Here is a 13,769-nt window from a genome sequence, read left to right on the forward strand (position 1 = left end):
TAGTCCTGTCACACAGCACTTGACATCATGTCATTAACGTCCATTTAAAGTTTATGCTTGTTAGAATTGGTCACCAAATGTAACTGTTGACATGCTTCCTCAAAGCTAATGATAGATCCCTGTTCATTTCCTGACTCTCTTTTATTTGTGTTATTTAAGTGTTTGGGTTTAAGGACGCAGAATTCAAGAGAGAATCCATTTCTAGATCAAATATACCGATGGTTCTGTCTAATCTAATGTAAACTGAGCCAGAAAATTCAAGAGATGAGGCTACTTCTTAAATCTACGCTGTTTCTGTAAATCCACGCTATAGAGCACCGCCCCTCATTGATTTGCAACATTATCTGCAACGATCTAATGCAACCAGAGATATCTACCTCAATATAAACAAACAAAAAAAGAACATTATTATGTCATGGTACTGTATATATTGTGATATTTCTCACCACTATCCTCTGAGCTGCCGTTATAACATCCTCTGACCCATTAGAGCTAGAGTCAGAATATATTTTTCTGAAAGGTGTCAAGTAGAAACCATATTGTTTCAAGTGATAATGAGTTTTTTATGCATTTTTCAGCAATTTGCAAAATAAAAACAAACTGTCTCCTTCTTCTTCTTCTCCTCCTTCCTTCTCCACCTCTGCCCCACCCCCAATCCACAGCTGCAGCTGGAGAAGAGCAAAGGGGAGATCTTGGGTGTGGTGATCGTGGAGTCCGGCTGGGGCTCCATCCTGCCCACAGTTATCTTAGCCAACATGATGAATGGCGGGCCAGCAGCTCGCTCTGGCAAGCTCAGCATCGGAGACCAGATCATGTCCATCAACAACACGAGCCTAGTGGGGCTGCCGCTCGCCACCTGTCAGGGAATCATTAAGGTACGCCGACGCTGAACATGTACAGAGAAGTCCGACTGCAAGAGGCAGCTGAAGCCGTCAGTTTTCAAACACTCAAACACATCATTTTGTGTGTCTCTGTGACAAAGGGCTTAAAGAATCAAGTCCAGGTGAAAATGAACATTGTCAGCTGCCCTCCGGTTACAACTGTCCTCATCAAGAGACCAGATCTAAAGTACCAGCTGGGCTTCAGTGTCCAGAACGGCATTGTAAGTACAGCATGTGCATGTTTCACATGAACTCCGTCTCAGTTAAGGTTAACCTGCTCAGTGTTGCATTTCCTCTGTACAGGATACACCAGAGACACGACGGATGGAGAGAAATTGTTATTTTGACTCAATATAGTACCTTCTAAGAATCATTTTTAGATGGTACCACCGTTCTGCTATATTTCTGCGGTTTTACCGTTCAGTGCCACTGCTACCTGTAAACCTGAGGGCATTTCTTTCATCTGTATTCCCCTGCAGATATGCAGTCTGATGCGAGGAGGCATTGCAGAGCGAGGTGGTGTCCGTGTGGGGCACAGGATCATAGAGATCAATGGCCAGAGTGTGGTGGCCACAGCACATGAGAAGATCGTCCAGGCCCTGTCAAACTCTGTTGGCGAGGTTAGTCTGATGCATACGAACACACGTGCACAAACAAAGGGAGGGATAACGTACACATGAAGAACATTGCAACACAGAACTATATTTTTTAAATGTACCAGGGATGAGGTTTATGTAACTCACGCATTAAGATAGTATTAACCCGTAAAATTATGCGATAATTAAGTGTTGCATCAAGGGAACTGTTGAATTTATTGGGGCACTAAAAGTCTGAATGTCTCACAACCTTCCTAATATTGTCTAGGTCTCCCTTGTACCTCCAAAAGAGTTGTGACAAGAGAATGGACATGGGTCTTCTGGGAGTGTCCTGTGGTGTCTAGTGGGAGTCTTTGGGTCCTATGGGTTGAGGGGAGGGGCCTCTGTGGTTGGAGGCCAGGTCAACACTTTGTGATGTTCTTCATGTTTTTTGGAGCTGTTCGTCATTGTTCCACATGAATACCAGGTCCAAACGTTTCCCAGCTGAACACTGAATTGCCTCAAGATGGTCAGTGTTATTTACGTCTATTTAAGTCAGTGGTTTTAATGTTGTGGCTGATGAGTGTGGATACAAGAGAGTGTTTCTGTGAAAAGAATGAATTCAAAAATACTGACAGCTTTTAATGTAAAGAATTTGTCAAGGTCATTTGAGCTCAGAGCACCAGGTTGAATTGAATTCACTCACTCACTGATCAGTGTGCAGGAGGTCGTCTGTAGAGGGTGGAGAACTTGAAGGTGTTACTCGGGTTATGGGTTTTATGCGCCCTGTAATGTGACCGTTTTTATCATACGATATGTTGCTCAGTGTCCACCAGTACAAACACACTGACTTACACACAATGTCCTACGCTTTTCTCTTGTTTGCGCGTTGCACTGAAACTACACTGTTATTTCTCTCACTGCCAGATTCACATGAAGACCATGCCAGCAGCCATGTTCAGGCTTCTAACAGGACAGGAGACGCCTATGTACATATGAACGACGGCCAGGGACGCTCCACGGGACAGACTGTCAGCTGTGATTGGTTATCTCACCGGCAAACCAAGCCGATCAGCGACCATGGGGAGGAGCGCTTCTCCTCCCCGTCAGTTCATTTCCCTTTTTTCTTTGGGCTGATGACTTCTAATTTCCTTTCTCTCTCTTGTCTGTGCTTAACATGCAACAGCCATTTTCTTGACGCGAGATGCTTAATCCATCTGACCAGCTGAAGAGGCAGAGTGTGTGTGGATGTTATTTATTTGTCCTGTCTGTGCTTTCCTGTCACTCCAGTGAGATAGTGTGGACGGACTTACAGCGTGAGTGTGTCACAGTCTATTTTTTTATATTCACGTAATGCAATATGACTTCTGCTATACTTCTTGTATAGTTTCATGTTCCTCCCTGTTAATTTATTTCCCATGTAAATACATATTTTGCTAATATTGTGACTGAAGGCAGTGGGGAGGGAGGGGCCACAGCTGCATTGTAAATATTTACTGAACATTGATAGTGAATTGAAAACAGACCATGATGATGGCAAAGACACAATTAAAAATGCCGGATATCATAGTAGTGGCCAGTGAAAAGTGGCCCGAGTTACGTGTTTGGATCAATGGGTTTGAATGTGTTAAGTTGACATAAACTACATGTGAATCGAACCCATGCTTGCAGCAGGGGTTCATGGGAAAAACGCCATATCCTTTTGATTTACGACATTGTAAGGCAATACACGAGTTCAATCTCTGAATAGGACGTCTTTTCTAATTCTCATGTACAAACGCACACACATTTAAATAAAAGGCGACTCTTAACATGCATTAACTATGCTTTTGATATCAAAGTCACATGTACAAACAATTTCTTTCGTGTGCTACTTTACTGTATGTTCATCTTTAGTGTTCTGACTGGAACTCATGCATACTATGAGCGGACTGTGAATGTAACTGTGTTGTGTGAGCTGTCTCATTGCCATAAGCAGTATTAGAATGTCTGTACATAAAGAGAAACGTGTCTAGTATTGTGCTCATGTTAGAAAAAAAAACAAAACAAAACCAAAACACACAGGTTTAGTCACTGCAAACATCTTCCCGACTGTATGCTGGCTTTCGATCTCGAGAAGGAAGGAGAGAACTGTGAATCACACACTGTGACGGGGAAAAAAAAGCCACGGAGTAATGGCTTTTCAATGCATTGTAGTAAATTTTAACCGTATGAACATTATCTGTGTGCATGCCTCGTAAAGTAGTATCATGTCATTGTGGCAAGAAGATAATAAAATCTGAGCTAAACCTGGGTTTGATTTTGGATTATTATTTTTTTCGACTTGATCAAACTGAATCTTGAATAAAAGCTTTTTGTGGACGGTTTCTATGGAGACCCATTGTTGCCAAAATAAGATACATTAAAGCAAAATAAATGGGATGTTTAGCAGGTAAAAAATAAAAACTAGATAAATCAAAATGATGTTTTATTTGAATTAGTAAGTTGTAATTGTCATTTCGGGACACTGTACTCATCCAAGACGTTTTCACATTTAAACTGTATTCAAAATGCATGATCAATGGAGTGAGTCCACCTCCACTCATACCCCATTTTTTTTTGATAAACTGTGAGATCTCTTCAAAGTGGGTGACATCACAGAGGGTTTGTCCAACTTTATATACAGTTCATTGCCTTTTGTTAAAGGGCCACTCTGATTTAACACATTCAAACTAAAACAATGCACAAGACCTTTTAATGTCTTGTGCATAAAGAAGCTCTAGAGAAACTTTATGAAGTTACTGATTTTAACTTTGGATTGTAGGTTAGACATCTTCAGTAGAAATGTCGCTTCACAAAAATCTAACGCCCCAGGCAGAACTCTGACAAAAGAAGGTAAGAAAATCTGAGCTCAACATCAGCTGGAGGATTTTTTTTTTTTTTTTTTTTGGAGAGGATGAAACTGAATCTAAAAGGAAGGCATGTGTTGCTTCAAATCTCCACCCCCCTTTCATGAGTGAACTGTTCCAATGGAGGCGCACTGCTGCCAAGAAAAGAAATATTAATAAATGGTAACATGAAAATAATAATAAATAAAAACTGTTTTAATGAATAAATAATCACAAGAGATCTTTATTTCACAGCACGTTTTCCATTCCACAATAAAATTTAGGTGATACAACTCGAAACTTGTAGTTCGTACATTTACATCAAAACACTAATTTGGAATCAGTCTATTTTACTTACTGTAATCTCTCATGTCTGGAGTTTTTTCTTTTTTTTTCTTTTTTTTTGGAAGCTTCCCACAAGTCTGAGCCCTTGCATCTCTAAAAAAAATGATCCATTAAAAGATGCCAGATCGGAGCATTTCTAATCTTGTTTTCCAGAGAGAATTTAATCTTTTTTAATTCCACATATTTCATCACTTCAATCTTTAAGCTTGAGTGTGTTGGTGTAGCTTTTTGGCTGACGAATGATGACATCCTCTGTTCTGAGCTTAATATTGTGTTAAGTGTGTAACTCCCAGAGCTGCCATCAGAGATCGAATCAATAGAAGATGCTAAAGCTTTTATGACAAAGATAAATAAATCAGATAAATATTTTTCCAATAACTTGTTGTCGCCTCACAACTCTGGACTAAATTATGCTGGAGCAGGCCTTCCCATAAAGGATGAACTACTGTGTATGTTGGACACTTTTAGCTGAGCTTCTATTTAGACCAGTCCAGAAAAGGTTTCACCTTGCTCTTGTAGAAATATCTGTTAGATAAACGATTTTCTTTGTTTTCCCCCATCAAAGCCGGAGAAGCACATAATAGCGACATTAACAATGGAAAGAAGTCATCAGTGTGAAGGAGGATGTACAATATCAGAGTTTTGCAGCACACCAGAGCCATTGTTAAAGAAGTTGATTCTACCGGAGCATTTTCCTGATTTGCCGTCTCAGAACGTCTGCTGTGGAGAAGTCAATCAGGACAGACACAAAGTCTTTTCATATAGCTGTGCATTAGATCAATTATTTTTCTCCTTTAATACACAGATTTATTGAAAACTAACTGCAAACTAGTACTCCTTTACATCTGTATGTGATGCTGTACTAGCTAGTATTGTGTAGATGTACTGTACATGTACTTAATACTAGATAGTACAGCATCATCGAACTGAGGTTTCAAACTGATTTATACAAACTGATAATAGGATAACAGTAAATTTAGTTTAATCGCCATTAATTAACTTGCCAGATGTTAGGTAGTTTCTTTTCTTTTACTCACAGATATTTAAACACAAAGCAGGATGTTAATCATAAAAATATATATATATTGACCTAAAGGGGTCACAAGCCTACATACTGCAGCCCTAAGAAGAATGGTTATGATATAATGTGATCTCATACCTACTAATTTTGTGTATTGAATAGTGACTTCATTTATAATGTGCATGCCACATCTGATGGATGAGTGTGTAATTTGAGGCACTGATAAACATGTTTCTCTTGCAAAGAAAAAGTGGAGAAGACAGTGACAAGACACATATATTGGTAAATAAAATATAAAACATTACATTTTCAGGGAAACATTATAATTCTCAAGCTAAACTTGTTGCACTGTTTGTATATTCATTTCTAACTTGCACTGCACTGTCAAGCTCACTGAGTTCCTGCTTAGCAGTTATAGAAACAGGACAATATGCAGCATATTGTACGCACTGGTACAATTGTCTTCCAACGATTTAACTTGGAGCCTCTGTTTCCCTCTAGTGTTTAGAATTAGGTAGTGCAGGCTATGATACACACCGATCAACACTAAAACCACGGACAGAAGTTAATAACATTGAACATCATGTGACAATTCACTGTTCTGATGGGAAACTTTTGGACCTGGCATTCAGGTGAATGTTACTTAGACATGTACCACACACCTAGACTAGACCAGACCAGGCACCCCCACCCCATAGCAATGACACTCCTTGATGTCAGCAGTCGTCCCCAGCAGGATGCAGCCTGACACAGACACACACACACACACACCCTTTAGGAACAACTCAAAAAACACAAACAAGGTGTTGACCTGGTCTCCAAATTCACTAGATCCCAAACTGATCTAGTATCTGTGGGATGATCCACAGAGCCCCCTCCCCTTGACCCAAAGGACCCAAAGACCCCCACTAACAACATTCTGGCACCAGACTCCACAGGACACCCTCAGAAGGTCCATATCTCTCTGAGTCACAACTGTTTTCGAGGCTCAAACGAGACCTACACAATATCAGGAAGGTGGCCATAATGTTACGTGTGATCAGTGTTAAATATAGTACAGAAAAATTCACACATTTTCACTATGATTGTTATTTTTTATTATTATTAATCTGTTACAGTTAAAATGTTTAAACTGCATTTTCTTGCAGTGATACAATTATTAAAGTGATGATTATAAAATCATTTTGAGCATCATGAAAGAGTCGTACCGTTTGATGCTGATTACATATCTGACCTGCAGGCAACACAGCAGTCAGTTGTGTTTCAAAGTGCTGTTATTAGTGCATCTCTTTGAACTAGATCTTTTATCTTACTTGAGGTCAATGTCCAGTTTGTGCCTGTCATGCTGAGTCGCTCTTGGTTGTTTGGTTCCACTGCAGCAGGTCAGTTCAGGGGTTCGGGTCATTCTGGTCACATTTTAACATGACTTTTATCCCAATGCCCTGACGAGTGGTCTCAAAGGCCTGCAGAGCCTGCTCCAGAGGGAAACGATGGGTCACGAGGGGCTTGACGTTCACTTTACCTGATGCCAACATGGAGATGGCCATCGGCCAGCTGCAACAAGGCAAGATAATTTTTTTTATGTAACAGTTCATTCTCCATGACATGGAATTATTAATTCATGAGTTTAGCTCCAGCCAAGGAGGACTGGATAACTCAAAAGAACCATAGCCAACTTTATTTAAAAACTTTGATTGAATGAAAAGACAAGAAAGGAATTGATATGTTCTCACGTATTGCAGTAGCGGAAGACCCCTCTGATGTCCACCTCTCTCGTGGCAGCATTAATCAAAGGGATGGTGACCATCTCAGGACCATGACCCACCAGCACCACCACGCCTCCTGAATGTGTTGCCTGACAGGAAAGAAAGTTATTAGGTTATGTTTGGAGCCTGCTGATACTGAGGCAGTAATAACACCTGGACTTTTTAAATTCTTTGTTTGGGTCGATGAGTTGCATGGAAGCGTTTCGTGATTCAGAATATAACTTTGATTGCTTTTTACTGAGTCACGTACATAGATGGCAGTCTGGACGCAGCTCTTAGCACCAGTGCATTCGATGGTGACGTCAGCCTGAGCTCCCAGCATGTCCTCAACACTCTTGGCCAGCTGCTGTGGCGAATCTGCTCTCTTCACTGTCAGCTGGAAGTCTGCGCCCAGCTCCTTGGCCTTTGACAGACGGTCTGGGGACAGATCTGAACACAGCAAAGGAAGGTGAAGAGAGAGCAAAAGCCACAATGGTGTATCGTTGTCTGCATGCTGGGTCATGAGTCAGCTGACATAAGTGATTATAGACGGTATGTTACCGGTGATGATGACCTGCGAGGCCCCCATTGCCTTGGCGGCAAGCAAAGTGACCAACCCAATAGGTCCTGTAGAAAGAAAAGAAATAAACATGCACACTGTAGACACTGCATCACAGTAAATCTGTGTTAAACAACTTTGGGTTTAATGAGAAAGATCAAGGACTTCACTACTTAAGACAAGTTCCTGAAATGGACATTAGCTTGTTTTCTCCTCATCGAGAGCATGTTAAATATTAAGTACCTGACAAGGTTGATTAGGGTTCACTGGTTTTCTGACTCTTAAGTTTTGTTGAGTCAGTATGAGTCCATCCCTTGTGAATGCACCCACTGTGCAGTAATCAGATTCTTTACTTGCACAGACATGTCACTCAAATACAGCACAATCAAGTCTTTTATGTTAGTATGCAGCAGTCTGCAGTACAGAGTTGATGGAATATTCCTACAAAGGTTTGTGAGGTTTAGCTCTCACAATTACCTGCACCACAGATGAGCACAGTGCTGCCGAGGCGTACGCCACCTCTGCGACAAGCGTGGATCCCCACAGACAGAGGTTCAATTAGAGCTCCCTCCTCAAAAGTCACATTATCAGGCAACCTGGACATTTGGGGAAACATTACACAGACCAAAGGGTAAGCAAAGGTTAGTCAAGAGAGTGGTATATCAGGCAGTTGTGAAGCAATCTCCGGTGCAAAGCCCTGAAATAACAGCTACTTGTAGCAGAAGTTGGCACTGTGCTTGTAGTATCGACACAGGTTTCCATCATCAGGCGGTGTGGCGCAGAAGAAGATGGTGGGGGATAAGTTGTATCGTCCGCTTTTGAAGAACTCATCCGTCTCGCGGGGCACACCAGGCTCAATGGCTACTCTGTCACCTAGAAAATAAAAAGTTGTGTTTACAGTAGTTACCTTATCACAGTATGAACTGATTATGATACCATAAAAAGCTATGATAAGGTATGATATTACAGTAGTCTGAATGTCTACATTTAAATGTATTTGCATGTAAAAGTACCACAGATACGAAATAGAACACATCTGGATAGCAAATATTTAAAAAAAAAACAAAAAAAAAAAAAACATTCCCTTTCAACCGAATGACCAGATTTCTGCAGCCCACACATTGCTGCAGGACACACCCACTTTGGAGCTATACAACTTCAAGAGTCATCCAGCCTTTACCGACTCACCTTCTTTAAGGTGCTTGACTGCTGAGCCAACCTTGACCACTGTCCCTGAAGCCTCGTGCCCCAACACCATTGGTTTTGTTAGCACAAAGTCCCCGATTCGACCATGCTGCCAGTAGTGCACATCTGAGCCGCAGATTCCAACCGAGTGCATCTGCAGCAAAACCTCTGAATATAAAACAAGACAACGGCACCATGAAGACTAATAAGATTTTTTGACACAAAGCAGCTTTAAGTTAACCGGTTAATGTAACGCATTGCAAAGAATATAACTCTATATAACTCTACAGAAGATGCACAGAGTTTTCACATTTTGCATATGTTTACGTATGTGGATAATTTCTGTCAAAGTACATTATATATTGCTTAGCAGTTTAGTAGTTTTCCTTTAGAAACACACACTTACCATTAGGTCCTGGCTCCGGGACGGGGAGATTTTCCTAGGAGAAAAAGATCACAACAAAATGTTTTAAAAAGTTGCAGTCGGTTAAATCATACAGTCTGTCCGGCTACATATGATGCAGCATGTGGGACTGTGATATGTGATCTGTTTCATACAAGCCTGAGATCTCCCTGAGCGTGCAGCACCACAGATAGATTTTTCTGCGCCATGATCAGATGCAACACCGAGCTGTGCTCTGAGTGAAGACTTAACGGACAGAAAAAAGTCACCACTCAAACTTGAAAGCTCTCCTGCTAGTGTCAAAGTCCAGCAGCAAAGACGAGGCTACTCCTTCCTGGTAGCAGGGCTGGTACCAAAACAAAGCATGTGATTGGTCGAAGAGCCGCGGCGCAGTCTATTTTGCGGGGGTGGACGCTAGCGACTAGACAAATCGAAATTCACTTCAGATTTCACGTTACACCCACTACTACTTAATCTTAAAGCGACATTTCTGTAAATTATTTTGTTATACATTGTTGGTCACTGCCGAGTCTGTATCATAATTATGTGTTCAATGTGCAATTATCATAAAACCCTTTAAACTCCATCGATTACTCCAATACAGCTGGTTACGGCATCTGAACTGATAAACTGATTTGAGTGGTTGTCGCGTTTCTAATACAATATTATGATTCATGTTGTAATTAAAATACTTTTCTACGACTCTGTATTTCTCTGTTTTGATAAAGCTCCAAGTTTCTTATTGAGGGTGCCAATTAAATATAAATGTTTCAAAATGTTGGGACAAAAAAAAGCAAATTTTGCTTATATAGATATCTGGCTTTGATGGTCATAATGTTATGGTTTATTGTGTATGTATTTAAGTGCAGATACAATAGAATCACTTGACTCTTCAGGCATAATCTATTTCACTAAAAACAACAAAAATCAGGGATGTTTAGCAAAAAGAACAACAATGTTGACAACACAACATTAGACGCGAGATCAGCATCACAGTAGATACTTATTTATTAAATGTCAGGGTAGATTTAAATTTAAAACAGGAGTACATGAAGACAATTCTGAGATAAAACACAAACATCAAACTGGTTTAATCAGTGTGTACATTTGCTTATGTGTGTGACAAACAGCAGTGGGCTTTACATCTGGAGCATCGGAAGCACCTGGGACGGACGTCACTCAGATCACCTGAATATTTCTTGAGCCTGTCCATGCTGACATGTCCTGTAGGGAGGAAGTAAACAGAAGACATATTGGTAACAGATGCAGCTTCTACAGCCTATTTACATTGATTACAGCGGGTATTCAATGCAGGTTCATTATCTACTGTTATCTCGTTAGATACAAAAGTCTATACATTTTCTGAAATAAAATACAATAAATGAAAATTACAATAAATGACTTCACCTGTATGCATACTACTAACTGGATAATCTTGCAAGTGATCACAGAGAGAGGCCTCACTTTCTGACGAGTCTGTGTCAGAATGGACACAACTGCAGAAAGAGAAATGGGGACTTAATTAATTTACTGGACAATTTACAGTTCATTTTCAATTCTAAATTATTACGGTGGAAAGTCAACATACTCGCTTTTGCTGACTTCTTCTTCTTCATTGTACTCGTCTTCGGTGAGGCAACTAAAACTCCTACAGGAACTCTGCAAAACAGGAAGTAGCCCACCCACAGTGATTACAGTGAAAACTGCCTTCCTATAATCTCTGTTGAACGAATCAGTACCTGTGCCACTGACTGTGCATCTTCACACTCCCAAATCAACCTCCCAACCACGCTCCTCACCTCTTAAATGAGAATCATGATTTGAATTTGATAATGCTGTGTTTAAGACCTGAAGAAGTGCAATTAGTAGTGTATCTGTACGTGTATAGTCAGTGAACCTTTAGTAATCCTCACCGTCCTGTACTGAGACTGGAGGCAGGACATAATGGCCGATGACCACGGACTTCACACTTTGACGCTTCTCACAGGTCGACAGAAACAAGCTGTGAAAAAGCGTCACCTTGTTGCAGATATAATCTTTGCTCTCAAATATCCTGAAAAACAGAACCAAACAGTGTATACATTTATGAAATAAAATAATGAAAATAATCGTATGTTCCGTTTTAATCACCTCTGAGTATCAGGACATGTAGCATCTGCACTGAAAAGGTAATCTGCTGACCTCCATCCTGCAATAGTCCCACCCTGCGTTTCTACAAGAAACACAAACAATCTGCTGTAACACTACAATGGATGGCTCTCACTCACAGATCAAGTGAAAAACGCTGAATATCTTGACATCATGGCAGTGGATGGGATACATCAGACAGAAGGTGAACATTTTGTCCTTTTAGGTGATGTGTTAGAAGCGTGAAAAAAATGGGCAAGTGAACAGATTTGAGTGATTTTTGACAAGGGCCAAATTGTGATAGCTAGACGACTGGCATCTAGTGGGGGTTGTTTCCAGTCTGCAGTGGTCGATCTATGAAAAGAAGCAAAAGGTAAAAAAAAAAAAAAAAAAGTGGTGACCCAGTGACAGGGTCGATCGCATTGTGGTCCAATAGGACCTACAACAGGAACGTGATCATTAGAACTGGAACACAGAGCAATGGACAATGATGGACTGGTCTGATGTGCCCTAGTATATACAGTCAATGGATGTGCCACATCTTTTTTACATCCCATGGATGGCACATATAGCACAGGGACTTAAGGAACACCCCTTTGTATTGCCATGGGGCTGTGCTTGGTCTGCTGCTCAGGTGGTGGTTAATCAAAATAAAATCCAGGACACAGGTTTCCCCAATTACACTGTAATGCGTTTTTCATTAATGAGTTATTAATTTCAAGGGTTGGTGGTTTTAAGGTGCTATTCATCGTGCAAATATGAGCAACATATTTTTGTAGTTGAAATAAAAATATGGTTGCGATAAGCTAACATGTTTGCTTTGTCACGAATCAACTGCCAACAATACCATAAACACATTACATAGATGGTCGTAGTCAGTTTAATGAGTCATCTGAAATAAATAAAACAGCCTCAACACTTAATAAAAGCATACTTACTCCAGAAGTTGTGATAGGCCTGTGGCACACTGCTTGAAAACCAGGCAGTCTTGTTCAGAAACATAGTTGAGACTATCATAAAAAATTAGCTACTACGTATAGAACCGAGTATCAGCTATTACTCGCCAGCTAGCCGAGTATTTTTATTATTTTATGGCTATTTTCTATTAAATCAACACATCTGTACCTTGGCGCCCAAACGGCTCTGCTGCGTTTACATGCTATCCGAAAATGTTGGATTTTTTCGACCACAAACAGCCCGGGCCTGCAGCTAGCAAACATTTCACTTCAGACGCCTTTAGCTATTTAGGCGACTGTTTGTAACGTGGGACGTATATTGTTTAATATCAGTGGATGTTTTTCATATATTTGAACCAGCCAAACTGAAAGGTTAGTCCGAACAATGTTAGCCACAAAAAGAAAAATATCAGGCAGTTTGCTTTGTTCTAACTGTGTCACGGAACAGATTTGTGAAAAGAAATTCGGGGACTTGTACAGCTCAAAGATAAAAAAAAAAAGTATTAAATGTTATCAAGGTGAAATGAACAAACAAACAATTACGACTTCATTTATTCTGACATTTTCCATATTTAAACTGCTATTTATGTAATGTCCAGCTACCATAATAGTTGTAGTCTGAGCGCAACATGCTCACTAGCGCTTCCCATCTGGGTACCGTAATATTCCTAATAACAATTTTTTTTCCCCTAATTCATAAAACGCTACAATCGGGGACATTTTCGGGGACAGCTTTACCCGGGGGACAGGTCATCCAGAGAAAACTGGAACATCATTGCCACACATACCTTTAAGAGCGTTGGTATGTGTATGTGTCATATTTATTTTATCTTATTTTATGTTATTGGTGAGGTGAATTAGACGTCCACACAGTATCTTCTCCACGAGGGGGCGGTAGGGAGCAGCAATGCGCTTATACCCAAGTGTAAATTCGATTGTTACCTACTGAACATAATAATCATAATTAAACAATGCATTACATTATTAATTTTCTTTCAACTTTTGGCGAATTGAATTCTTGCTATGTTCCTCCTTCTGTGTAAATGTATAAAACTTTAAATGTTGTGTTTTTTCTTGTAGGCACAAATCTGAATCCCCCATCAGG

At 40.3% G+C, this 13,769-nt stretch overlaps 3 protein-coding genes across 6 annotated transcripts in view; 1 reads left to right on the forward strand and 2 right to left on the reverse strand.

The window, feature by feature from the left end:
* Positions 1–3,749, forward strand: part of apba2b (amyloid beta (A4) precursor protein-binding, family A, member 2b) — a 55,587-nt gene extending 51,838 nt beyond the window's left edge. For all 3 annotated transcript variants that reach the window (XM_047580601.1, XM_047580598.1, XM_047580600.1), the window contains 4 exons: positions 663–875; positions 983–1,102; positions 1,361–1,501; positions 2,384–3,749. In XM_047580601.1, coding sequence (XP_047436557.1) covers positions 663–875; positions 983–1,102; positions 1,361–1,501; positions 2,384–2,455 — 546 coding nt within the window. In that variant the 3' untranslated portion in view covers positions 2,456–3,749. The remainder of the gene's footprint in view (positions 1–662; positions 876–982; positions 1,103–1,360; positions 1,502–2,383) is intronic.
* Positions 3,750–6,769: 3,020 nt separating this feature from the next.
* On the reverse strand, positions 6,770–9,907 carry sord (sorbitol dehydrogenase). The gene is made up of 9 exons (XM_047580678.1): positions 9,737–9,907; positions 9,585–9,618; positions 9,182–9,346; positions 8,707–8,866; positions 8,471–8,589; positions 7,996–8,061; positions 7,706–7,884; positions 7,423–7,544; positions 6,770–7,243 (listed from the first exon to the last, which is right to left on the reverse strand). Exons 1-9 carry the CDS (start codon positions 9,788–9,790, stop codon positions 7,078–7,080), a joined length of 1,065 nt encoding a protein of 354 aa, XP_047436634.1. The 5' UTR covers positions 9,791–9,907; the 3' UTR covers positions 6,770–7,077.
* A 666-nt stretch (positions 9,908–10,573) lies between these two features.
* terb2 (telomere repeat binding bouquet formation protein 2) lies at positions 10,574–12,858 on the reverse strand. Of its 2 annotated transcripts, none has more exons than XM_047581201.1 (7): positions 12,647–12,858; positions 11,712–11,793; positions 11,495–11,634; positions 11,321–11,382; positions 11,170–11,240; positions 11,046–11,077; positions 10,574–10,805 (listed from the first exon to the last, which is right to left on the reverse strand). In XM_047581201.1, exons 1-7 carry the CDS (start codon positions 12,723–12,725, stop codon positions 10,693–10,695), a joined length of 579 nt encoding a protein of 192 aa, XP_047437157.1. In that variant the 5' UTR covers positions 12,726–12,858; the 3' UTR covers positions 10,574–10,692. The 2 variants fall into 2 exon arrangements, with proteins under 2 accessions (XP_047437157.1, XP_047437156.1); XM_047581200.1 differs by having other exon boundaries at positions 10,989–11,077.
* Between the last annotated feature and the right edge of the window lie 911 nt (positions 12,859–13,769).

Source organism: Mugil cephalus, chromosome 3, assembly GCF_022458985.1.
Source record: "Mugil cephalus isolate CIBA_MC_2020 chromosome 3, CIBA_Mcephalus_1.1, whole genome shotgun sequence".
Classification (NCBI taxonomy): domain Eukaryota; kingdom Metazoa; phylum Chordata; class Actinopteri; order Mugiliformes; family Mugilidae; genus Mugil; species Mugil cephalus.